The 26,543-nt window shown below is 37.0% G+C and overlaps 1 protein-coding gene across 8 annotated transcripts in view; it reads right to left on the minus strand.

Annotated features, from left to right (window-relative positions):
• Positions 1-26,543, minus strand: part of ANGPT1 (angiopoietin 1) — a 167,850-nt gene that overhangs the window by 11,092 nt on the left and 130,215 nt on the right. For all 8 annotated transcript variants that reach the window (XM_064394656.1, XM_064394647.1, XM_064394637.1 and 5 more), the window contains one exon: positions 1,861-1,991. In XM_064394656.1, coding sequence (XP_064250726.1) covers positions 1,861-1,991 — 131 coding nt within the window. The remainder of the gene's footprint in view (positions 1-1,860; positions 1,992-26,543) is intronic.

The following is a 26,543-nucleotide window of genomic DNA, read 5'->3' on the forward strand; positions in this document are numbered from 1 at the left end:
AAAGGCTAATTGCTTCTTTTAATGTGTAGTGATTTGCTAAACTTGGGGTTTCCTCAGCCTTTGGTAATTCACCCCCTTCCTCTCCATTCATTTCATTTGGTACCAGTAAATTCCAAAGTGTGACTAAGCTGTTGATTTACAGGAATGCTGCAGCAATATATGTGAACCTTGTGGAATGGTTGTTCAACAGCAGACTGACCTTACCAGGACGTTGACCTGTCATAGAACTCAGAGCAGGAAAATAAACAAAGCCTCAGCTCCCAGGAGGAGCTGCCTGGGAGCAGAGGGGTTTCCAGGCAGCTCAGATACATGAATGAGTCTGCACTTCAGCACAGACACAACTCACACTCAGGAGCTTCTCACTAGACTCTGGCCTGCCCTGGAGGTAACACACTCTAATTTAGCATGTTCTCCAAAGGGAAAGGACAACAGCTTTAATTAAAATAAGCTACTCACTTCTTATCCACTATCTGTCTCCAGATCTATCTGGTTAACTTCTATTTTTTATAGACATGAAAAGGTATTGTCTTATCACCTGTCTACTGGAAGAAGCTTCCCATGATAACTTCTAATATGACCCTAGAGGAAGTCAGAGAAGCTTGAAAAATTGGCTCCTTAAAGATTTTCCCAACTGGGTCACTTCCAACTGGCAAAAGAGAATGAGGAGTTGGGTGATATAAATTCTCAGTGATGGGAAACCATCTTCTGCTAACAGATGATTTCTTTAGAGGCTCATATGTGCCTGGATGTGGCCTGAGCTGAATTCAGAATGTCAGTAACCACAAATAATATAGGTTTAACAGTCTGATCCAAAATACTTAAAAATTTACATGCAACAGGATTTTTTTTTCCAGGAAAGTTAGAAATCACTGAGAGAAAGTCTCCAAACAAGATCAGATGTGAAGATAAGAAAGAGCCTTTCTTGGTCATCCAGACAGTAAACCAAAGAATCTCTATTTAAGCTTTCTGCTATAATGTGGTATTCTAGAGATAAAAATGAGCTTGACCATACAGGTACTAGGAATAATTATTATTTGCCAGAGAAAATTCTCACTCTTAGGAGCATTAAGAGTCTGAATGGAGAGATAATCTCAGATATTCATTCTCTGTGCTAGAGGGAAAAAGTACCAATCATATACACTATACTTGCTGCCAGTCAGACTTGGGACTTTAAACTGTCCCAGTGTAACTTGTCTGTGCTCTTCCCCACCTCAACTCTTCTTTCTTTCCTTCTGTAGTTTGACTCAGCTCACAAAGGAAATCAGCTTAAACCTTCCTGATTTCAACAGGTGGTTGCAGGTCTAGTCTTTCACAGGAGTGAATTAGTCACTTAGTGTCTTTATGCATTATGCTCACCTAACAGAGAAAGTTTAACCATTATAAATATCTTAATAACAGAACAACATTCCTAAGGGAAATAGATAATGCATTACAAGTCTAGACTTTGTTTCTAAACTTTATAATCTAATATCTAATACCTGGTAATTTCACTCTTTTTTTGCTGGTTGATTTTCCAAATTTTGAAAAACTTCTTTCTGCCTTTTTAATCTTTTATCTTTTTCTTTTTAGTTTGTCTTTCTTGCCTCAACAATTACACTAACTTATGCTTTCCTCTTTGTTGCAACAGCTTCAGTGCAGAAGTATACTGACTGCATCTCTGGATAATCCTTTCTCTGCTGATAGGAATCTAGAGGTATTGGCGTAATGACAATATATGTATAGAAAAAGTAGCAGTAATAATAATAAAAGAAGTTTTCACTCAGGACTTATACATCCATGATGCCACTTCATCCATGGTTGCTTTAGGAAAGCACAGTAGATTGCTATTAATGTACCATATTTTCAGTCAGTTGTACTCACCTCCAGTCAACATGAGAGCACATTTACACATGCAGTTGTCATTGTCAGCATCTTTTGTACTGAATTCAGCACCATGCAATATCAGACTACTTTGTTTTCCAGCAGTTCCACTGTGACCTTTTAAATAAAGCCTGAAACAACAAGAGAAAACATTCAGGGTCCCCAAATAGAAAAGAAAGATAAGAAATTCAGATTTTTTCCAGATGAGTTTGTATGTATCAGCACTGTATGAAGTGCATCCAGAAAACTCGTGAATCTCTTGTGTTCTGGCTCAATCCCTCTGTTGTTTCAGTGTGAAAAGGAGACATTAAAGGTTTTTCAGTGTATCTGTAGTAGCAAATAGTCCTTTCTCCACAGCAGAACCAAGCTCAAGAAATCAGAACTGGAAAGACAAAAAGCAGAGGCAGTGCGACAGGGGGAGTGAGAAGAGGTGCCCAGATATCTGGAATACATTGACAGAATAACTGAGTACTCGAGTAGCTGGTTTCTTCACTGTTTCTTTCCTGTGGCACAGAAACAGCAACCCCAGTTAACAGGAGTCATGTTATTAATGCCTGGGCTTGGAAGACGATTTTAGCAGCCTTACAATTTTTAATTCCACAAGCCAACATTTCAGTTCTGCCAAAGCTGTCTCTGAGTGACAAAAAACTTAGAGTTCAAGACACAAAAGTCTTCATAATTTGCAATGCAAAGCATCTCTTTATTTTTAAGGAGTCTTTCAACTAGTTGAAACCAAAACCATTAACTAGGAACTGGAGCCCAGCTGCAACCATGGTTGCATGAGGAGAGGAGAGGAGAGGAGAGGAGAGGAGAGGAGAGGAGAGGAGAGGAGAGGAGAGGAGAGGAGAGGAGAGGAGAGGAGAGGAGAGGAGAGGAGAGGAGAGGAGAGGAGAGGAGAGGAGAGGAGAGGAGAGGAGAGGAGAGGAGAGGAGAGGAGAGGAGAGGAGAGGAGAGGAGAGGAGAGGAGAGGAGAGGAGAGGAGAGGAGAGGAGAGGAGAGGAGAGGAGAGGAGAGGAGAGGAGAGGAGAGGAGGACATTGCAGGAAGAGAAAGATATCATTTGTCATAATAGCTTCATATGTAAGAAGGAAGAGACAGCATCATTGGAGTGTCTACTGGAGAAGTTTGAAGCCACATCCTTACACTCAGGAGCAAGCCCTAGCCACTGGAGCAAATAAGAGAGGAAGACACATCCCTCCCCTCTCACTGAATATACAGGCTAGGAATAAATCAGTGACATAAATCTTGGGCTAACCAAGAATATGATTTGGTAAGTAGTGGGATAGACTTCTCCACTGAAGTGAGAGACATCTCTTCTGTTTCTTCTAGGGTTATTGCAGAGGGGCAAATATATCTTTTAAATTTCAAATATAAAATGCATAAGGAGTTACAAAAACAGAGGCAGGACATAAGCAGGAGAGATGTCTGCTTGTCTCTGTGATTTACCTGAGGGTGCTATACTGGAGAAAGTTTTCCCAACTTCTCCCACAGACAGAGTGAGCAAGGAGAGCGGATGTCAGTCACTGACTGTCACTCTCGCTCTGTTGTTTTTTTATCTAGTTACTTTGCATGAATAAAAGAGTAAATGCCTTTACCAGAGTGTCATTCATCCATTGTTTACATGGAAGGCATCCTTAGCTGCAGTGTTCACAGTACTAACAGCAGGAGTAGAGAACATCCCTGACCTTTCTAGCCTACAGTAGTAGCAGTAGTTAAACCACTGGCATTTTTCTGAGATGAGGAGTCTGTCCCAAGACTGAGATTTAAATAAAACCCACTTCTCCCACAGAACTTTGGAGCTGAATTCTCCTTATGAGAGCAAGGGCACCATATGACAGCTTTCCTTAATCAAGTGCATGGCTGCTGGTTTTTGTTGGTTTAGTTTTGGGTGGGGTTTTTTTGTTTGTTTGTGGGGGGTTTTTTTGTTGTTGTTGTTTTGGTTTTTTTTGCGTGCATCTGTGGGTGGATATGAGGTCCAAACAAAGCCAATTGGATTAAACTTGTCACAGAAACTCATTACAGAAAAGCCTTGTCATGATATCTGATGAGATTACTCAAAATGTGAAGGCATAGAACCAGGTCTTAGCAACCTACAGAGTTTCACACTTGCAGACTGATGTGAGCTTCACCTAATTTTCAGTAAATATCTTCCTATGTGTCCTTGTTCAACTCTAAAAATGGAGACGGTAGATGCTAAGTATGAACATTTAAAAATAAAAAAAATCATTAAAAAAGGAATTGTCAGGTTTATTTTTTTAATGTAGTTTCACTACCTACATTAATTTGATTTAAAATTTGAATGTTACATGGCTGAGACTGATGATTAAATACTTTTGGACTCAATCCTTAGAGCAAATTTTATATATATAGATAGATAACTACACACATAAACATACAAAACTTTTTGGATTAAATACAAATATCATGCATAGTCAAATACCTTCTGAAAATAGATAAGGCCAAGTGTAAGCCTCAATAGAAGACTGTGAAAATCCTTTGTAATTTAACAAGAAACAACCCAAAAACAGGAATTCAAGAAGGTCATTGCATTATGCTATTGCCCAATCATGGTGGAAATTAGCCTGTAATGACCATGTTAATCTATTAAAGGATGTTTGTTTTAGACAAGATTAATCTAAGATCTGTCTTTGCACATGTCCATTTCTTTGTTTAATACAAATGAAAGGCTGGAATTGATCCCATCTTCATTCATTGGACTTTTGCCTTGATTTTTTGGGCTGTGCCTAATATTTTGCAGAACAAAATAAACTTTCCTGAGGTTGTGTTGATATAAAAATTATTTTGTCACATGCTATCTATGATCTGAGATTAAATGGCTGTGCATCCTCATTATATCAGCCACACCAAAGCTCACAGAAGCCTCGTAAAGTTAGTTTAAAAAGCAAATGCTGTTTACTTAAATAAGAAAGACAAGGTTAGCCAGACCTTTTTATTACCAATCAACACTATAAAACCCACTTAGTCCAATAAAAAAGTACAATCTAAGAAAACATAAAGCATAAAGGAAAAAATATTACTTGGTATTCAATGTTTTCCCGAAAGGGTGAAGGCATTAGGATTATTTACAAACTCTTTACTTTCCCTGATATTTTACAAACATTCCACTCATCACAGATTTAGATCTTGTCAGTTATGTTTGACTATTCCTCAACACAATTTGTCTAGTAGGTCTCCAGTGACTTTAAAAGAATAAAGCTTAACTTGGCTCTGAACTCTAGTGTGCTTATCATACTGCAGCCATGTGCAGATGAACCACAGCTGAAACAGTAATTTTGTTTCTTTGGGCTTTTTTCCCTGAATTGGCATTGCCCAGCAGCTAGAAAAAAAATGCCACTGCAAAGTTGGCACTACTTAATACCAAAATCGGATCTCAGTCAAAACCCAGAGCTGGTCCTGAAGCAATCAGGGGCTTCAGCTGAAGCCATACAGGTCCAAACCAGCCTGGCTTGAGACAGCAAGTCTGCAGAGCAGCAGTCCAGCTGACGAGCCCGTTAGCTCCCAGGAGCAATAGACTTCTTACTACACGGACTTAGTGGGTTATTTAGTGTTCTCGGACTCAGATTGGTAAGATTGAACCTTTAAAACAAACTGCAAATAGTTACTAGGACACAATTTCCCTCCCTTATAAAAAATGGCAATTCAGGGTATAGTTCTTCTTGGTTGTTCTTGGAAATAAAGGAAAGGAAGTTAAGAGTAAAAAGCCACTTATTACTGATTAAAAGTCAAAGAACACTTTTAAGAGTACATCTCCAGTCTTTCCACTTTTTCACAACCAGAAAATTCTGATCAAGGAAAGAAGGCTGCTCTGATTTATACAATAGGCAGGAAAAGTAAATTCGTCCTCGTATAAGCAAGAACAAATCTACTTTATTTGCATACAGTGAAACTGAAAAAGCAACAAATAAGCAATAGCAATTAAATAATGCGTAAATAGAAGTGAGAGAAATACTGCATTTGTATTTTAAATTTTGCAAACTTCTGAATAATTTTTTATGAAATTTTAAATTCACTATGAGGAACAGAGCAGCCCTCTTTTAGACACTAGCAACTTTCATAGTTGATGTACTTCAGAAGAAACAACAGATTTTTAAAAATATTGCAACAGTTACATCTTATCTAGCATGGATGTTAGGAGCATTCTTCATTTTTTTCTGGTAATATTATAGCAATGGCAGCTTGGGATCTCACTTGTCAGAAGGTGAAGCAGAATTCTCAAGGATGTTTTGCTTTTCATCATTCTTACTGTGTGACACAATTTGACTATCTGCAGTCCCTTGAAACAAAAGTAAGGTGTATTGTGTGCAAAGAGTAGATTTAAAAATATTACATAAACAACTGCAGGGCACCCTGAAATGACATTTTTAATTTACATCAGAAATTTTTCCTTTTGTGGTGATTAGATGACCTCTCATTCTTTCAAATATATACAGCTTAACTATCTTCATATGATGTTTAAAAACTTCAACAGATGAACTTGGGATAATTCTAAATAAATTCTAAACAAAACATATTAAAATGGTATAGTTCTGCAACATACAGTTGTGAAAATTGCAACATACAGAATTAAAATAAAAAAAAATCTGAAAAATAAATGCAATCATAAATCCATGTGAAAAAGTTGTGTGCTAAATATCACTAAATGTGTAAGAAATAATTTCTGACGCAGTGTTTTACATACCAAGCATCTAACTTTAGACTTTGTATATGTTTATTTATTTTTACTAGAATGAGTGAAAGTTTATTAGAACTCCCAGAATTTAATATTAGCTAGTTTTCTGTCTTGAATATGCTGAGTTAAGAGCAAATTTCACTATTGCCACAGTGCTAAAAATCTGAGCAGGGATCTCCTTAACTGGAATTCATAAACATGAGAAATGGCCTAATATCTTTAACAGCTAAATAGAAAGAACCAAGAGTCTTGAAGTAGGATTTAAAATATTCAGCATGATAAGTGGAGAGGATCACGTCAAAGCTTGCCTTTGGGAAATACTTTAAAGGGATGCCTAAATTTCCCACCTAAATTGTGTCTCTGCAGCCTAAAATGTCTTTTCTCCAGCCTGCTGATTCCACATGGCAGGAGGGAATCTCAGATTCTGATCCCTTCTCAAAGGAGGGGTTGTTAATTTTGATGGAAATGGTCATGGAAAAACAATAGTTGCATGGGGATCAGAATCCTGTACCCAGAGTTCCCTTTTCTGAGCTCTCTCCTCACTGGGTTTTTATTTTTTCTTAACTTTGACAGGAACAGGGAGCACTTACATCACAGTCCATCTAACCTACTGGTCACCACTTAGGTATGGCCTGCATGTTAGGCATGTGAAAGACATCTTTGTTTTTAAAACCCATGTGACTGACATTACTTTGCCCTCTACTTTAGAAATGTTTGAGGTTGAGGAAGGATTTAACTTGCATCTTCCATCTGGTTCACAGCTGCATCTAAATTTTACATAGCTTAAGTTTCTGAAACTAAACCCACTTGTAAAGATGCTGAAGTTGGTAGAGTTTCAATGGTGTGTTAGTCAAACTATTCCATTCATTATGGAATTTAGGTGGTTAAGTCCCTTTGTGAATGAAAGCCCACAGGACAGCAACCAATTAGGGGGACCCAGTATAAGATTATACTTAGGATACTCTTAAATCTAGACATTAATTTTAATAATTCTAAGTAAGAAATAAAAGAAAACAAAACCAGAGAACAGCTTCATTTTAAGTTCAGGTTTGGAGGTTGTTTTCCATCAAAAATGCTTTGATTAATTATTTTGGAATCAACCCCCCTTTTTTACCAATTAATAAGACATCATGTCTAGATTAAATATTGTTAATTAGAATTCTTGCCAATGCACCTTTTCCTGAACATATTGCAAAATCTCACCAAGCCTCCCAATGGTAACAGTTGTCCATGAATAGCAAAATCACCTCTGTAATAAAGACATCTTACAAATATTCAATAATAGATAACATGTTGTGAACAGGAGAAAAAAAATCTAAATAATCACTCTAGAGAAATACTGCTGTCACTGAGGTTGAAACTAAAATGTCTGCCAAAAGCTGGCTAAACATGGAACTAAATATAATGTGGGAACTATCTGGGAATCCTACCCCTGGTATTTTACCTATATGCCCTAAATTTTTAATTGTTTAGTACTCCCACTAAAGGATAAAAGGAAAAATCCCTTGTGCCTGATAGTTTTTAAAATCAGTGGAAAGATCATCTCCTGGCTGGAGATAGAGCATGAGACATCTGTGGTGACCAGGGAGATCCCTGTGAGTTTGAACTCTGTCAGACTCTAAAGTAAAAGGTATCATAGTCAGTGCCCTTGCCCAGATTACAGATAGATTGCCTGGGAAACCATTTGGATTTTTTTTCTTCTATTGGAAAATAAACTTTTTCTTAAACATAACCTTTATTTTTTCTTTGAAAGGGAGAGGAGGAAATACTGTTATTTCATTGGGACAGTGCATACTCTCCTTATGAAAACAAACTAAATTAAATTTATGCACAATTTTGAGCTCTTGCTAACTCATTTAATCACATTGCAAGAACAATTCACCACCTTGACCACTGCCTGTCTTTGAATGAATAACTGATGCAAAAGTGACAAAAGAGAAGCAGAAAGGGAATATCACATTTGGTGTCTGATTGGAGAAAAACAGAAATATCAACCATAAAACCTAAGAATACTGCATTTTTCCCACTCCTATCTTAAGTGCAAACTTGAGAAATAGTGTACTTGGTAAATTAATGGACCTTTATGTAACTTTATTATATTCCTAATGGAGTTTGTAACTGCAAGCAATAGGCATGATGGCTCTGTAAAATGTTGAAAACCTGAATAATGCAGTAACTCTGACAACTTGAACAGATTTGTAATTTGGCTCTTAGTATTCTTGTTGCCTGCGCATGAAAATAATTTCCTTCTACATTTTTTTTAGAAAAGTGTAAGACAAAATAACCTCTGTATTTCTCCTAGGTTGCTCTGTAGCAATGACTCACTGCTGTAATTATTGTTTGACAGCACTGGTGCTCCTTGCTCATTCTCCTGTTGAGACAAGTGAAATGTGCCAGCCAACAAAATATTAATTCCATATATCCAAAGAAAGAACGTATATCTGCCAACTTTAAAGACAAAATGTGAATATAAAATACAGCTATAAATGAATATGATCAGTTTACCTATGGAATTGTTTCAGTAGAACCTGTTTAAGGGACAAATGCTTTATAGTAGAGGGATCCTTCCCAAGAATTGTACACTGTAAACTGAAAAACTGGTTTTCTATATCTAAGATCCCATGGGTAGTTTAGCTTGTGTTTGAACTTCAGACCTGACAGATCAAAGGAGAAATTCTGAAAAGTGAACAAGCAAACAACCCAGCCAGAAGCACATCTACACATTACAGAAAAATATAAAATAGTCTAGTAAGCCTGGATGTTGTACTGATTGTGAGTTTTTGCATCAAATGAACAAATTTGATTTTCTATATTAAATTTGATTAATAGATTAATTGAGTAAAGCACTGTACTTATTACATTATATTATTTATCCAGTAAAAGTACACTGGGTAAGGATAATTAGAAGCCATCAGGATCATTTTTCCTAATGCACAGCACACTGCTGTCATACTGCTGTGTGCAGACAAATGGTGCTTTGTCACGGTTTACAACAAGTGTTTAAAAATATGTTTATTCTGGACAGTGAACAGGCAAACATATGCTTCTATTACTTGAAATACATGCTACAGAAGCCACAGAAAGCCTCTGGCAGTGTGAGCTGCTAGGTTTGCAGCTGATGTCAGTAGCATAGTGGTGATGGAGAGGAAACATACGGTAATGCTGGGTTTTACTGCGAACAGAAACAGAAACATATTTAAGGCTACTATCACAATGATGTGTTGAACAGAAATAATTCCCTCTACTCTAATCTCTCACCAAACACAGCACAGAAGAGATACATTAATCTGCTACTACCATTTTCTGTTAAAACTATTTTTCAACACAATACTTATTAAAACAAAATCACCCACCAATGTTTTTTTTCTCATGGAAAACTGAAATGAAACATTTCAGTTATTAGATTTATTACAATTTTAAAAATAAAAGTTAAATTCTTACTACAGAAAAAAATTTCACTCTCTCACCAGCTATATAAATGCTAAGTTTTCCTGTTTCTGCAGAAATTACCACTTTTGTACTGATTCATGGCTCTATAAAACACAACGTTAATTTATAAAATGTAGGGGCTGAATTAATTTCAAGCTTGAAATAACTAGAGATGATTGATGTTTTAAATGGACATATAAACACTGAACTATGTTAAATGATAATGCAAATTATCTTTTTATCATTGAAGATTGATGAAGATCTTAAAAAATAAAATACAAAATTGGAAGTTATCTGAACTTTTTTCCAGCACATGGACAAAGCCAAGGTTAGAGAAATTTGCTTAATTCAAAATGTAGCCTAAAATAAATAAAAAAATCTTTTTCTCCCTACTCAAATACACTTTCTGGGTTTGGCTGAATCCAACAGCAGAAATGCCAAAACTGATTCTTATGGGATTTTTACAGCACAGAAATACAGGGACTCTACAGAGAAAGTAATATTTTAAAAGTTTTTAAGGTTTATATAAGTAATCAGACCTTCTGATGCCTATCTTTACTGAATTGCTGAAGCTTGTGGTGTTTGTATATCTTTATTTAAGGATCTGTTTTACAGACATTGAAGTTAGTGGAAAAGTTCAGTGAACATTTGTTGGAAATTTGATTTATCTTTCAATTGATTAATCATGTTTGAAAATCCAGTAAAAGAGACCCACACAACTACAGTAAAATTTAAACTTAGTACTTCTTCCAAAATATGTTTGGAAGTTCCAAAACTCTCGTAAATATAGTTTGCTGAAATCCATGCAGATATATTGTAATGGTGGATTTCATAAATCCATGCTTTAGTTGTACTGAGGGTGACATTAATTATACACTGTCATCCATATAGGTTATACATTATCCTAATTAACTGGTTTAGATAAAATGGAAATAGAAAGCTTCATGTATCAGCATGCTCACTTTTACCCTGATGGCTACTGTAGAGATACTGAGTTTTTCTTACCAGTGTCATTGAGAAATGTCATTTACAGGCCACAGTAAAAGATTTATCGCACAGTTGACTTAATTGAAAGTCATTAATCATAAGTAACTACAAAAGTTTTTAATATCATAGATAGACTTATGTTAAAAATTTATATTAATCTTAATGAGATAAGTTGGTGTTTGGAAATTAATGTGTCTAAAGAGCATATAGGCAATGTAGGTTGGGGGGAGGGGTGCTAATGTTTTGATTTGTGTTTCTTGTGGGGTTTTTGGTTACTAACAGAATTCCTGACTGAAACATGACTACTGAACTTACTCTTTCTAATCAAATTGGATGTTGAATAAGGTGTAACATGTAATCACCATTAATAAATTATTTAAATACTGAATGGGACAAAACATCTAGGTTGAGTAACATTTTTTCCTCATGTTTCCACTAGTACAACAGTTAATTGAAGCTGTGAAAGGTATTTTTCAAATATCATAGAATGATGAAAAAATTTTTGTTGGAAAAGAGCTTTAGGATCATCAAGTTCAATCATTAATCCAGCACTGCCAAGCCTACACTAAACCATGTTGCAGAGCACCATGTCTCCACATGTTATAGGTGCTGGCTCAACCACCTCCCTGGGCTGCCTGTTCTAATGCTTAGCAATTCTTTCTGAGAATTTTTTTTCCTAATATGCAATCTAAAGTCCCCTCATGCAGCTTGAGGTTGTTTCTTCTTGTCACTTGTTACTTGGGAGAAGAGGCTGACACCCCCCCTCCTCCATCAGCTACAACCTCTTCTCAGGTAGTTGCAGAGAGTGATAAGGTCCCCAGAAGCCTCCTTTTCTCCAGACTAAACACTCCCAGCTCCCTCAGGTACTCCCCACAAGACTTGTGCTCCAGGCACTTCCCCAGCTCTGTTGCCTTCACTAGAACATGCTTTAGAAATCTCTAGGCAGTTTGTTGGGTTTTTTTTCCCAATGTGAAGAGTTTGGATATAAGGAAATTAATCATTATTGATAAAGGTGGAAATAGTCTGCAATTAATTTTTCATCAATTCGTTTTGATTACTTATTCTGTATTCTCTGCTAGCAGTGCAATCTTCTTTTGTTGTGCCCCTTTCAGCATTTGCAGTTTCTGTTTTATAAATTTTTCCAGTTGTTAATGACCTAATAACCCTATCAAATCTTACTACAGCATTGGTTTAATGTGGATGAAATGGAATGAGTTTGCAGCTGCCAACAGACTACAATATAAAGAAATGAACTTAATGAATATCACATTAAAATAAATATTTTGGGTTCTGCATGAGATTTTCAAGATTTATGCTGGAATTCATGTCAAGAAATATGTTCTTCCCACTGCATGAATCCCAGAGGAAAATGCAAGGTGTTTTGGGAATATTATTTTCGAAGCAAAAAGTTAATCAGAATTTTATTTCTCTTACCTGTGTTTGAACTTGTTCAGTCCTGATGGATAAGCCAGTTCAAGTTTATGAATTTGCTCTAATCAGATTAAAGGGCTTTATCTGGTGGTTATGTACTCAGACTCATGACATCAGTAAACAGCAAGAAATATTGAAGAATCACTTTGTGGAGGTGACAGGAAAAGCAATAATTTCCAAATACGGAAACAATAGAAGATAGTATTAATGACAAAATAATTGTCATGATCTCTTTCTGACCCTTATATTTTAATTTTTTTTATGGTTTTATGTCATCTTAAAGACTGTGTAATCATAACAAGAGTGACTTGACTTTAAGTGAGAGCTCTGGTGGTCCTGCCTCAACACAGTACTGACTATGTGCTTAAAAGAAAAAAAAAATACTTGGGTACATCATAGAATGATTAAAATAAGTCTGTGAAAAAAAAAATTAAAATGGAGGATGGGAAGGAGAAGAAGAAAAAAAGCTGGGGACGAGAAAGTCAAGGTTGGTCTTATTCAGATAGTGTCCTTCACATCAGCATTATTCATTTTTTGATCAAAGATTTATTAAATTAGAAACTAGATTTAGAATAAAAGTACTTATATACACAAGCACATCTCACATTCAGTCTGAATAATGTGCAACAGGCCTGGCTTGATCTCTTCACTCATTAGTGTCTGAATTGTACAACACGCAACACTTATCTTCTGCCTTTTATCTCCATTATCACACTAAGGTTAGGCTTTCAGTGTAAGGGCAAATATTTAGGAAAAGACAACAAATTTTATAAGTGACTGATGCATAGAGAGTTTCTGTGAAATGTTTATAGCTATTTGAAAAATAAATATTGGCTTCACTGTTTCCTTGGTTTTCTTAATGCAAAATTAAGTTTAAAAAATGCCAAAATGAGTTATGTGGCACTAAGACCTTAGTAGAAAAATATAAACAGACTATTAAAACATATTTCAACTCCCTTGGCGTCATTTGTGGCCAACAAACAGTCATCTATGAGTGAAAGGTTAACTGACTGTCACCCATTTATGATCCAAGTCCTTTCCTGGTGCCACACTGACCAGGCTAACAGTGCTCAGCATGTTTTACATGCCTTTTTCACCCTAAAACCTCAGGTCATGACCTAATAAAAGCTGTGATTCACAATAAGGACTCCTTTGGTTCAAATGGCATTGAGGTAGGTGCAAAGAGGTTTTACTTCAGTGCAACTGAATTATAATTTTAAATAAAAGAAAACAAAACATGAACAGTGCACATGCACTTGGGGCAAGACTTTTGAGCTGTTCCAGCACTGATTTTAAATTGAAAACACTTCAGCCTCTAGGATCTGATGAAACAGAAGACTGGAGACCAAACTTTGTACAGTACTAGGCACTTTTCTTTCTTTTTCTAATTAAGCTTTCATTGTTATTGAGTACCTCCTTCTTGCAGATCTTTGCAGACCAACCAAACAACGAAATCTTCACTGTATTGGATACCACAATAAGTTTGTGCTCTGACATTCGAAGTTGTTATCTGTTGGAAGGTTTATGTAAATGAGCAGCTCTTTAGACATGGTGTATACCTCTGCTTTGTGATCTAACTCATCTGCTGCACTGCTGCTAGGGACCAAATAATGAATAATATCAGTTTTTATTACCATTACTTTAGAGGTAGAGACAGCTGAATTGAGAGTCATTTGATAGGGCAAAAAAATCCCAAAACTCAAACCCAAGAGAACAAGAAACCTAAAGACTCGTGCAATAAATGACTACTGAAAAATCTGTGATGATCCCTTTGCCAGATTCTCTTCAGGTCCCACAAGAACACTTTACTCTTTGACTCATGAAAGAAGGAAACTCACAAAAAATACCACACCACTTTGCTGGCATTTGCTGAAAATATAGTGAATCAGGGCAAAAAGTGTTCTCAGGATCAAGCTCTAGAAACCTTGCCAGTAGAGCTGTTAATGATAAAAGGATGGGGAAAAACCACTGGCATTGGTTGGCTGCTGAGCTGGTCACAGACTTCAGAGACCTTAACCATGTACATTCTAGATTAAATAGGGGTCACCCTAAGACTTTCTGCTTGTGTTTTTCAAGCAGATGAAAGCTTGCTCTGTCAGTTCTCTGAGCAGACATGAGCTCATTCTGCCCACACTCCATCCTGGCTGGAAGCTGAACTGTCGCAATAAGTGTGACACTGAGCCCACTCACAGGCAGGGAGGGTATTTTAGCTTGGGCTCAAAGCCACTCTGACAGGTCAACCAGGCTTCTGTTCAGCTCAGAGACTGGGCAGAGAGTCAGCAGCTACGGGGGCACACAGAGCTCACACTCTCTGAGAGGGCCTCCAGGTCCCATTCTTTGTTTCTGCATTGTGCAGATCTAAATTTGAATGCTTGGCTCATGGTGAAAATATTAGAAAACTTCGTAAGCAGCATTTTTTTTTTAAATCTGGAGATATTGTCACTAATACTAAATAAATTCATCAAAATCTTTTAAGCAGTTAGTGGTCAACTTCACTTTGATGGAGATCTCGGTCATCCACGAAGAGTATAATTTTTCTCATTGAAATCAGAGACACATCCCATTTTTTGTACTCAGATTTTCTACCTTTCAGGAGTGGTATTTGGAAGTGTCATATTTTCAGTTTTCATCAAAGTTATGGGAAGAATAATGTCCAGGTTAAATATTTTGAGCTGGACCTGAATTTGATCCTGAAAATGTACTGCACTTGCACAGATAACACTGAAGAGAATTATGCAGCCAGGGAATCTTCATTAAAGAAACTTTTCCAACACAGAAATATTTTCTAATTGTGAATTTTACTGTGAGTTTTCTTCATTCTGCATTTTACTTTTGAATTTGTTTTTTTACGTGCACACTTAAGACGGTGTATTGCATTTTGCTGAATTACTAAATTTTCTGCATATCAGTGATCAACAGACATTAATGAAACTCTAAATTTTCACACTGTGATGCTGTATCTATCTGTAACATTTGACATGTCCTTACATATATGCATTACACTTTGTACACAAATTTTAACACTTACATTATACAAGAATTTAGTGGATTCAAACAGTGAAAAATTTCCAAGAGCACACAATTTCTAATTAAGAAAATTATTGTAACAATAAAAATTAATCATTATATTATTAATTTTTATAGAAATTGAGGTAAACATCACATCACTTAAATCCCTGTGATGGATAGTCTGAATTTTAAAACCATATGACCTTGGAGATGTTTGAATATTCTACAAAGAACAGTTTTTACATTAAAAAATTCCTTATGTGTGGCAAATATCCAGAAGCGTCTCAGCTACACAAGATCCTTTAATTCAGGAGCTGTTTCATGTCAAACCCCACTGGAGATGAAGAAACAATATTATTGACTTCTATATCAAAATCTACAGCAAGTAAAACAGTAATTTTTAGCTCTTTGTAGATGCTTTGATGCAAGTAGTTTAAAGAAATGTAGTTATTTTTGGTGTTATTACTGGTAGAAGTGGGAGCTCTTACACTGGGGACAGTGAAGTCCATTCAGCACAGGATTTGATAAATTTCATTAAAATATTGTTTGAAATTCTTTCATAATGTAAATGTAGAGGTGGCATAAAGTAATAAAAGCTTAAAAGAGAGTAACACTTTGCAAGAAGACTGACACTGTAGATAGTGAAGATAATGAAAACAAAAGGAAAGTAGTAATTTTAAATTGGAGAAACTAAAGAACAGGTAAGAACAGGTCAATATTATATTAAAGCCTGTGCAGCTTTCTGTTAGGTGCCATAACACTCTCTGTCTTCCCCTGTTAACTGGGACAGACCCTGTGAAATCTCCACTGAACAACAATGTAAAAGGAGATCACTATTGAGTTTCCATTGGTAATTTTTCTGCCAATATTTACATTCATTAAAGAGTTCTCTCAGCCTTCAGACTCATGTACCTGTGCAGTAGCCCTCAGCAAGGATTTCATAACACTGTTCTGTCTAAAATTACATTGTTCTCACAAAACCTACTTCTTTTTTTTAAGATTCTTCACTGGGTAAGTGGTTGAGCTGTTACTCAAACCACAGTTTCATGTAAAAATTTACTGACCCGAGTGACTACTACCCACCACATAGGAGTTCGGTTTTTATGGACTCAGCAAGAGAAAGATTTAAAACCACAAAACTTCCCTCAGCATAACATAACCAGCAACACGAGTCCTGCTACAAATAAATTATTCAAGATTCACTGAGCCTCAAAGGGAGTACAAATGTGTGTAGCAGAATAGTATCCACTGCCTCATTACATAATTACATAACTTAATAAAAACCTATTGAATTCAAAATAAGACATGGAGCAGGGAGCATAATCTTAGAAATCCCTCTTGCACTTCGTTGACAAGTGACCTGGTACCTATTCATTCACTGAGCAGTGAATTCATCCCTGCACAGTATCAGGGATTCATCGAGGAGCCTGTTCCCTGGCAGCAGGGACTGCTGCTTTCTCTTGGGAAGCAATAGCTGTGGTCTGGATACCCTCTGGCAAATGAATGCATTAACCCAAGGCCTTTCATTTCTTTCCTGATTAAGACAAGACATTGTCTTCTACCTTCAAGCTGTGGGCTGTGAACTGTCAGGGGATATAAATGGATGCCTTGCTATTTTCAGAATTTCCTAATGGTTAACTCTAGGCAGCTCTGTGCTCTGCATGTTGCCTGATTTGGCTTCTGTCTAAGCAGCTTATCTCTCCCCAGGCATGCACAGAGAATTGAGTGTCTCAGATAGGGTCCTGCAGTCTGCTCCTAAGGCTCAACAGCTTTAATGTTAGCACTGAAAATCTTTATCTCACCTACCTGTAAGAAAACATGGGAATAATCACTTAAATTCATTAAATCTAGGATGATGTCCAAGACTAAAAAATTGTTACAAAATATTTTTTTTATTTGCCTCGAGTTTGAATTGATGTTTATTTTATTGTAGATAAGCTTTATGGGAAAATAAGATACTTTTGTTCTTGCTCATATATTTTCCATTTTCTAAAAAAGTTTAGGAGTCTGGAGGAGGAGATAATGTCATGCCCACTATGTTCCATAGTGATAGCTGTGGCGGAACATATTGGAAGACAAGCTCCTCTTTCAGTTAAGTGGCTGAAAAGCCCCAAAATGCCAAAGGAAAGCATCAAGAATAACATGAGCAAAATCAAGCTTAATTACTGAAAGATTTTTACTAATATCCTATAAAAAAATTCTGGAAGGTGGGTTCTGCAGGCACATGAAACTGAATATATGGAAAATTATCCAGTATTGATGAAGGAAATATATCAGTTTGGAGAAGGTAATTAAAAATTAACCTGTTAAGGGAAAAAGATAGAGAAAATCAAGACTGAAGGCATCATCAATTTAGAGACAGCTTGGAAGATCTAATAATGAAAATAGATAACAGATATCTACCTATTATTTATTAATAAGTGGATACACCAAAATGGTTAGGCTGTTGCTACATCAAATTCTGAAAGTGACTTACACTGGAGGCTTCTCCATCCTCCTTGGAAACGAGGCTGATGTACCACCAACAGCATATATCTAGTAAAGCTTGTACACCAGTGGTTTTCTAAAATCTTAAGGAAAAATTTTTCTTGTGTTTATTGAACACCAATGTTGATTTTCCTCCCTGTCATAGATACTGGTTTGTTAAGGAGTTCTAGCATTAATTTTGACCAAAAGAAAACACTTTTGAACAGATAATGTCTGATAAATTGTATAATTTCTGAGCTGCCTTTGCATATATTAATCCTTTCAAGTCTTTAGTAAATAGTAGAATCATAGAACAGTCTGAGTTGGAAGGAATTTTAAAGGTCATCTAGTCAAAGCTGCCACTCCAGTGAGCAAGAACATCTTCAATTAAATCGGTTGCTCAGAGCTCTGTCCCACCTCCCCTGGAATTTTTCCAGAAGGCATCTACCACTAATTTGAGAAACCTGTTCCAGTATTTCACCATCACATTGCAAAATATTTCTTCTTTATGCCTCGTCTAAATTTATACTCTTTCAGTTTAAAAACATCATCCCTTGTCTAATGACAACAGGCTCTATAAAAACACTGTCCCAACCTTTCTTATGAGCCTCTTCTAAGTACTGAAAAACTGCTATAAGGTTTCCCCAGAGCCTTCTCTTCTCCAGGCTGAACAACCCCAACTCTCTCAGACTTTCTTCACAGAAGAAGTGTTTCAGCCCTGTGATATTTTTCATGGCCCTCCTCTGTATCTGCTCCAACAGGTCAATATCTTGTGCTCTGAGAGATCCAGCGATTAATTAAGTATACCAGATGAAGTCTCACCAGAGCAGAGCAGAGAAGCAAAATCTCCCTTGCCCTGCTGGCCACACTGCTTTGGATGCAGACCAGAACAAATTTTGTTTTCTGGGCTGCAAATGCACATTGCTGGGCCATGTCCAGCTTCCCACCCCCCAGAACTCCCAAGGCCTTCTGTTGTAGGCTGCTGCTTATCTGCTCATCCCCCAGCCTGTGCTGATACTGGGTGTTGCCCTGATCCAGGTCCAGCACCTTGCTTCCAGATCAGGATCTTCACCCGACTGCCATGACTTTTCAAATATCACAGAATGGCTTGGCAACTCCACCAGCCCATTCCTTCAGGACTCTGGGATGCATCTTGTCAGGTTTCATAGACTTGTGTATGCTCAGGTTCTTCAGATGGTCACAAAACTGATCTCCTACAGTGAAAAGGAGTTTGCTTCCTCAGTCTCCATTTTGTGGTACCTTTGCCCAAGAGATGTGGGAACAAATATTGCCAGTGAAGACCGAGGCCAAAATAATTTGTTGAGTACCTCAGCCTTCTTTTCACTTCTTTTTACCAGTTTTGTCAGTCTCATAGAGGAGAGTACACTTTGTTTTATCTTCTTTCTCTTGCTGACACACCTGTAGAAATCCTTCTTATGATTCATTGAATCCCTTCCAAAGTTCAGCTCCAGCTGCATCATTGTTTTCCTGATTTCATCTCTATATATCCAGGCAGTGTACCTACACTGTTTTCAGGATACTTGGCTGTGCTTCCGCTGCCTGTGCATTTCCTTCTTGCCTTTTAGTTTGACCAGCAAGTGTCCACTTAGTCATGGTGCTCTCTTGCCTTTATTTACCTGTGGACTTCTTGCACCTGTACATTGCTAGATCTTGAATTTTATGGGAAGTGTCCTGAAAGATCTGTCAGTCTGTTCTGCTCACTAAGGACACATTCCCAGGGGCTTCTATTAATTAATTCTTTGACTGGAGGTTTCTTTCTTAAAATTCAGGGTCTGACTTTACTTTTTGCCTGACCCATATCCCTCAGGATGCAAACTCCACCAAAACATGGGCAACCTGGTCTAGTGGGAAGTGTCCCTGTCTTTGACAGGGGGTGGAACTAGATGGTCTCTAAGGTTTCTTTCAACCCAAACCTATCTATGATTTTGTAATTCTGTGACCACTGAAGTTCAGGCTGCTTCCAATCTTGATGTCAGTGATTAGCTAGCTCACTTTTGATGGTGACCATCATCCATCCTCTCTGGTAGGTCTGCTGATTACCTGGTTTAAGAAGTTATCCTCCATGCATTTCAGGAGTCTCCTGGATTGTCTACAGCTCTCTATGATAATTTTCAGGAGATGTGGGAGTGACTGAAGTCCCCTAGCAGGACAAGAGCCTGTAAGTGCAATGCCTCCCGTGGCTACAGCAAGAAGGTTTTGTCATTAGGCTTCCTTAGATCAAGCAGCCTGGAGCAGACACCAACAACCAGCCTCCTTTTGTTGCCTCAGTCTCTAATTCTTAACTGTAGGCTTCCAACCTGTTTGTGACTGTTCTTCAGAAAAAAACCTCTTTGCTGTGTATCCATTTATTAATGTAGAGGGCAATGCCTCCCCCTTTCATTCCTTGCCTGTCCCTACTGATCAGCCTGTGGCCACTGATAGCCACACTCTACTCAGGGGATTTACCCAACCAGGTTTCAGCGGTGGCAAGTAGGTCCCAGTTTTCCAGTGACACAGTGGCTTCCAGCTCCTGTCTGTTGCCCATGCTGTGTGCGCTGGGCTGTCAGCTGTGCCACCTTCTTAGATGAATAACCCTTGATTCTGTTGAGATATTTCACTGGTGTTTCTCTCTTGGTTTCTGTTACCTCAGGAGCCCCTGGCTCATCTTCTGAAGATGTAGTGCACTGCAGAGCAGCCAGCGTGTCTCAATGCATTCTCATTAGATTCCATAACAGAGAAGAAGGAAAGCTTTGTTCCTGCTCCACAGTAGTCACAGCTATTGTATACTGAACTATAAAATACATTAATGAAGTTAGAAGTGGGAAATTATTAGCTGTGGATAGATAGTGTATATTGGGATTTATGTAGATTTATTTTTTTTAATTCATAAATTCCATGAGCATATTTACATCAACTTTCAGTCAGAGAAATTGTTGTATTTAATTTCTGCTTACATTTGGAGATACTGCATGAACTGCCAGTGAGTTTTAGTCACTGATATGATAGAGCAACACTGGCATGTTTCCAGAAAGACCTCTGGTTAATGGACATTGGATTGAATCCTTGCATTTCCAGTATTTAGGCTTCATAGAATATTATTGGACTGATAATATTGTTAAATAAAACCAAATTATTTATGCCAGATATTTATATATACATAAAGATGTTAAATAATTTCATCCATATTATTGACTTTAAACCACTCTTTGGTAAAAATATTTTGAAAACATAGAAATTATGCACACCATAAATATCATTTTGTCTGTTAATAGGATATTACATGGTTATTTCCTCTGAAGCGGACTTGCAAATTGAATTTCAGCTTCCAAAAAAAAGTGAATACCTACAGGTTTTTTGTGTTTTTGCAACATGACTATTTTAAAAATTATTCTGTAATTTTTGTATTTGACGAGAAATGTACTGGGGTCTGGGCACAGAACTGGGTTCCAAGAGGATCTGTGTTTATTTTTTCACTTTGCTACCGATTTCCTATATATATTCCACTGTACTTTTCCTTCCCCATTTGAGAAAAGATTGAATAGATCCTTCAAAATTTTATTGTGATACAAATCATGCAGAAGAAGCTAAGTAGATGGCTCAAAAAATTTACAAATCAGATTGATTCCCTATTTTGCCTAAAAAACTCAAGTGGCACAAGAAGAAAATGTTACTCATACAGTTGTATCACTGAAAAGCCTGGGTAATAACAAGAAGTACACCAATATTTAAAAATGGGATTTTGTACACCAAGGAAGTGAGAATGGCCTATTTGTGTCCTGTTTCTGAAACAGCAATACTATGCAAAATTTGTTTCTTAATTAAAGATACATAAAACCTTCTGTCCCCATAAAATTTGTAGTCTCGAGTAATACTTATTTTACTATCTATTACAGAATTTTCAGCAGTAAAATTTAAAAGACTGTAAAGATAAATATATTTGTCTCTATTTTACAGAAAGATAAGTGAGGATTTTTGCAAGAAATTCTATCATTAGTTCAACAACTATATAAATAGCCTCAACCTTAAAAAAAATCTAAGATGAACATTATATCAAAGCTTCTGACAGCAGACTACCTTTCTGATTTGTCTATGAAAACAGAGAGAAATAATACTACTGCTGTAACTAAAAATACAAACATTTAATCAAACATGAACTAAAAGTCTAATATTTTATTCAGTGAATTGAAAACTCTCTGCTACCAGGTCCCATAAAGTTTACCAATTCTTAGTTTAATTTCAACAACTGGTCTAGTTTCCTAAAGCAAAGCCTGGAAAGACAAAGGATATTGGAGAGCTTGGAAACTGTCACCTAGATTTACAGGCCTTGGAAGATCATGTCAGCAGTTTGAAATTATTTTAATAATTTTAATAACTACCTATCCTATTTTCAACGAATTTCATCAACTTGTTCCTCTGAGGACCCACACACCTGACTCTTCCCTACATGACCATCATTGCCCTGTCAACAAGTCTCTGTGTTCCTGATGGATCTATGCTCTCTTTCACTTTCTCATGAGATTTTGTAATCCTTTTCTCATGCTTGTTCCAATATAAAGTATCTTCTTCATTTTAACTACCACTTAAGGTCAGCCACCACCTTAAGTCCAAACTGACTGAGGGGAGTTAGGATGGTCTCTGTCCATCATCAGTTTTCACCTATGCCTACATCAACCCCAAAGCCTTGCTCACCTGAGCAGAGCTGTCTGATCATTTAATCATATTTCTCCATGGATAGGACCAAAGTTAGTGAATCATTGCAGCAATAGTAAAGTTTTCTAACTAAACGAATGATTAAATACCAGAGTATATTGTCTTAGGGAGATGACTGTCTATTAAACTTCTCTAGTGGTTCTGAAGTAAAAATAGCTCAGAGAATTAAAAGTGCAGTTCCCCATTCTTCACCCCTTGCTTTGCTTGGAAGTGCTTCTCCTATATCACGAGTAGAAAAAAACAGATGTATCTGCGGGCTGAAATTATTACTGTTCAAAATTCAACATCAATATATCTGTTTTCATAAACTAATATGTAGGATTATGAATTGTGGTGCCTGAAATCTGAACACATGGTTACTTTTCCTGTTCAGTTTTGGAGGATCTGAGGACATGGGTCAGAGCAGCAGTGTATCACAGCTGTACATCTCCAAAGAACATCAAACAATGTCAAGTGGGCTAGGCAGCATCTACACAGGAAAAGAGGAGAGGTCGTGTGTCTTTTAGGATTCTCTTTCAACTCATGTTTTTATAGTTCTATAAATAATTCCTAATTACGTTAAGAAACACTGCACTACATGGGAGATCTGCAAGATCTGGCTCTTCTTACTGCACGGACATTTTACTTGCCACAGTCTGAGTTGCAAAGAGTCTGACAGAGATATTTGCATCATATTTACAGATAGTCTCTGTGTACTTATCTATCTTGTGTAGATAAGAAACCTAAGGATGTTCTAAAAGATGTAAATCACTTAGATACTTTTATTAAAGATTTCACATGTGATGCAGCATTTGATTTTCTGTTTCAGTTATCATTTATCATTATACATTTACTGATTCAGTAACCACCTTCTCATCTCAACCTTCTTTCCACTCATCATCTGGGATAAAGAGATTTTATTCTGATTTCCCAGAAAACCTCTTGGAGCTGTCTCATTTTGAAAGAGAAACAAGTATATTTGAACTTACATGTGTTTAGCATTACTCTCTTTAATAATAGATTCTTCAGACTAATAAAAAGTAGTAAAGAGAATACAAAAAACCCAGAGAAAAAACAGAACCCTTCTGAAATCACCACCTGGGCGTTATCCAGACTGAATTGAACTTTGCATAATGTTGAGGCTGGATTTTGGAAGAACAATATGAAAATTATTTTTGAAATTTTCTCAAGCAGATTTTATCACTTCATGGTTTTCTTTTCCTTTCCTTTCCTTTCCTTTCCTTTCCTTTCCTTTCCTTTCCTTTCCTTTCCTTTCCTTTCCTTTCCTTTCCTTTCCTTTCCTTTCCTTTCCTTTCCTTTCCTTTCCTTTCCTTTCCTTTCCTTTCCTTTCCTTTCCTTTCCTTTCCTTTCCTTTCCACCTGGAACCTTTTTTTTTCACATCTTCCAACTATGCAAGGTACTGCCATAGAAAAATTAAAGACGTTCCAGTTCTTGAGACTTTCTTCTCATTTCAGTGCCCTTTTTCAATTTCAGATTTTCTTGATCCATTTCCCAGACCAGCTTAGAAACTTGCCTCTTTACTGGTTACTATTACTTAGTGAACTTAGTTTACTTGAAACCTAATGTGAATCTAGCCAGTGTGCAATTACATTTTTTTGCAAACAGAAACAATATTTAATGTGGGTCATTATAAGAAACAAGCTTCCAAAATAAGACAGCATCTATTTTTTTTGGCAAAATTATTTCAAATAACAGTAACTAAAGTTTTGAAAAGGTGTGCTGTTCTGTGTTTGAGGTATTGAAAGCAAACACGGCAAATGCCTGAAAGTTGGGAAGGAAGGGCACTGGGAGCAGGAGTTTGGGAATTGTGGTTTTCAGCTTCAGAGGAGTCATTTAAATCCTTAATGGCAGCTTCTCAGATAAAGGGAAAGCAGCATTCTCTGAAGGGTGGCCAGCTGTTTAGTACTCAATAATTAGGTTTTTATTCAGCCAGCCTTCTGGAATTGCTGCTATCACAGATAGTGATGCTGGCAAACAAAATAAAGAGTTTTATGTCATAGAATGTATTCCTGTAAAAATTTGTCAAGCATAAAAACCAGTTTAGACTTGCATGTGGCTTACACATCATTATTTACAGAACTATCATGATGTTACTTAGCTATTTTCTTTAAGTATTCCAATATACCTGATAAAAATAATAGAGGAATTAATTTGAAACCCAAAGGGACAACAGAGATGGACTTTTTAACTTCTTTATGTTTTCATCTTTGCTTATTCCAGAAAAGTATGAATTAATCTGATTTCCCATTTCCTCAACAGAAGTGCTTCAGTTGCACCATAAGGAGACCACAGAGTGTGAGTAGATCTCATTCTGGCCTTCATTTACACTATGGAATAGGACAAGAGCCAAAAGTGAAGTCAACAGCCTCCAGTCAAATTCCCTTTGATTTTTGTAAAAAAGTGGCTTAGACAGGGGTAGCAGAATTTATGCCTGTTACTCAACATTATACTCTTTGAAGCCCTTATGCCCCCTCTGATTTAATTTCTACATGTTTGAATTACGTCTTTTGGTTTTCTTGATTCACAAGAAGAATTTACATGGATCCTTTTTCGATTTTTTCCATGTTCAGAAAATATTATTTTATATTGCAAAATATCTTCCTTTTTTATAATGAAAGCACCTTCCCTTCCCTTCCCTTCCCTTCCCTTCCCTTCCCTTCCCTTCCCTTCCCTTCCCTTCCCTTCCCTTCCCTTCCCTTCCCTTCCCTTCCCTTCCCTTCCCTTCCCTTCCCTTCCCTTCCCTTCCCTTCCCTTCCCTTCCCTTCCCTTCCCTTCCCTTCCCTTCCCTTCCCTTCCCTTCCCATTTTGAAACATAACAACACATTTCTCTTGATATTTTGCCACGAATGAACACCAAGGAGTCCTGAAAAAGAAATCTTCTCTAAACATGAGCTTTAACATGTAAAATTTTCAACAGCCTTCCAATTCCTCAACAATACATGTTGTCCTTAGTGCAGAATAGGTATGTGCAAAAAAAGACACTGGTTTTGTTAGCAAATTCAGTGATTTTAATTCATCCCATGAGCAACACTTTCCTCTGATTCATCATAAAGTTTTTGAGCTATATATAACTACCCTTCAACATTTTTCTTCATTTGACAAGGAATTGTCTCATCTTTTCCTTTTGAACAACTTTTACTAATGTTTAAGACCCCACTTTCACCCTGCTCTTTTTATGTCTTACATAAATCTTTCTAGCCTCTCTTTTGAGCAATTTCCTTTACTTATATTTATTCTTTGCCTTAAACTACCTTGGAATAAGTGTTCTACCTTTCCTGATTTGGGGCAATGGTTTCCCAGGGCAGTGCCAGGCACAGCACTGCTGGAGGCAGCAGGGGATAGAGCTGTCCTTTGTGTGCAGAGGGACAGCCCTTGCTTTCTGCAGGAGCTGAACTCCTACTGATTGCTTCTAAAGGTGTCCTCTGCTCTTGTACCCCACTCACTGCTGTGCCCCAGAGGGCAGGGGCACTGCTCTCTGTCCCACCTGGGCACAGCCCTGTCAGCAGAAAGAGCAAATTGCTCTCACCTCCATTTCGCTGGGGACCCGGGGGGAGGGAGGCAGTCAGCATTTTTGAGAATCATATTACTTGAATTTGAGGATCTGAATACCAACCTAGTGTCACATGCCTTGAATGTCTGAGTTTACAATGTATCTGTCTCTCTTCTGAGTCTTATGCTAGTTAGATGTGCTGTAATAAATAATTGGATATTTTTATGGATTTCATTTTCTTTTTCTAGCATTGTACTGCCTGTTCAGATGAAGCAATGATTAAGAAATAGTATAAATGACAACTTAGGCTATCCGTATTTCTTGTGTCTTCAAGTGGTTATTTATTTTTTTTTTAAATAAACTTTTATCTTAAAACAAAGTATGGGAGAAAAATATTATTAAGAAAAGGTTTTGTGTTTAATTTCCTCAAAATAAATCCACTATTCTCTTTTTCTTCTTCATTTACACTAAC

This window comes from Passer domesticus, chromosome 1 (assembly GCF_036417665.1).
Source record: "Passer domesticus isolate bPasDom1 chromosome 1, bPasDom1.hap1, whole genome shotgun sequence".
NCBI lineage: Eukaryota > Metazoa > Chordata > Aves > Passeriformes > Passeridae > Passer > Passer domesticus.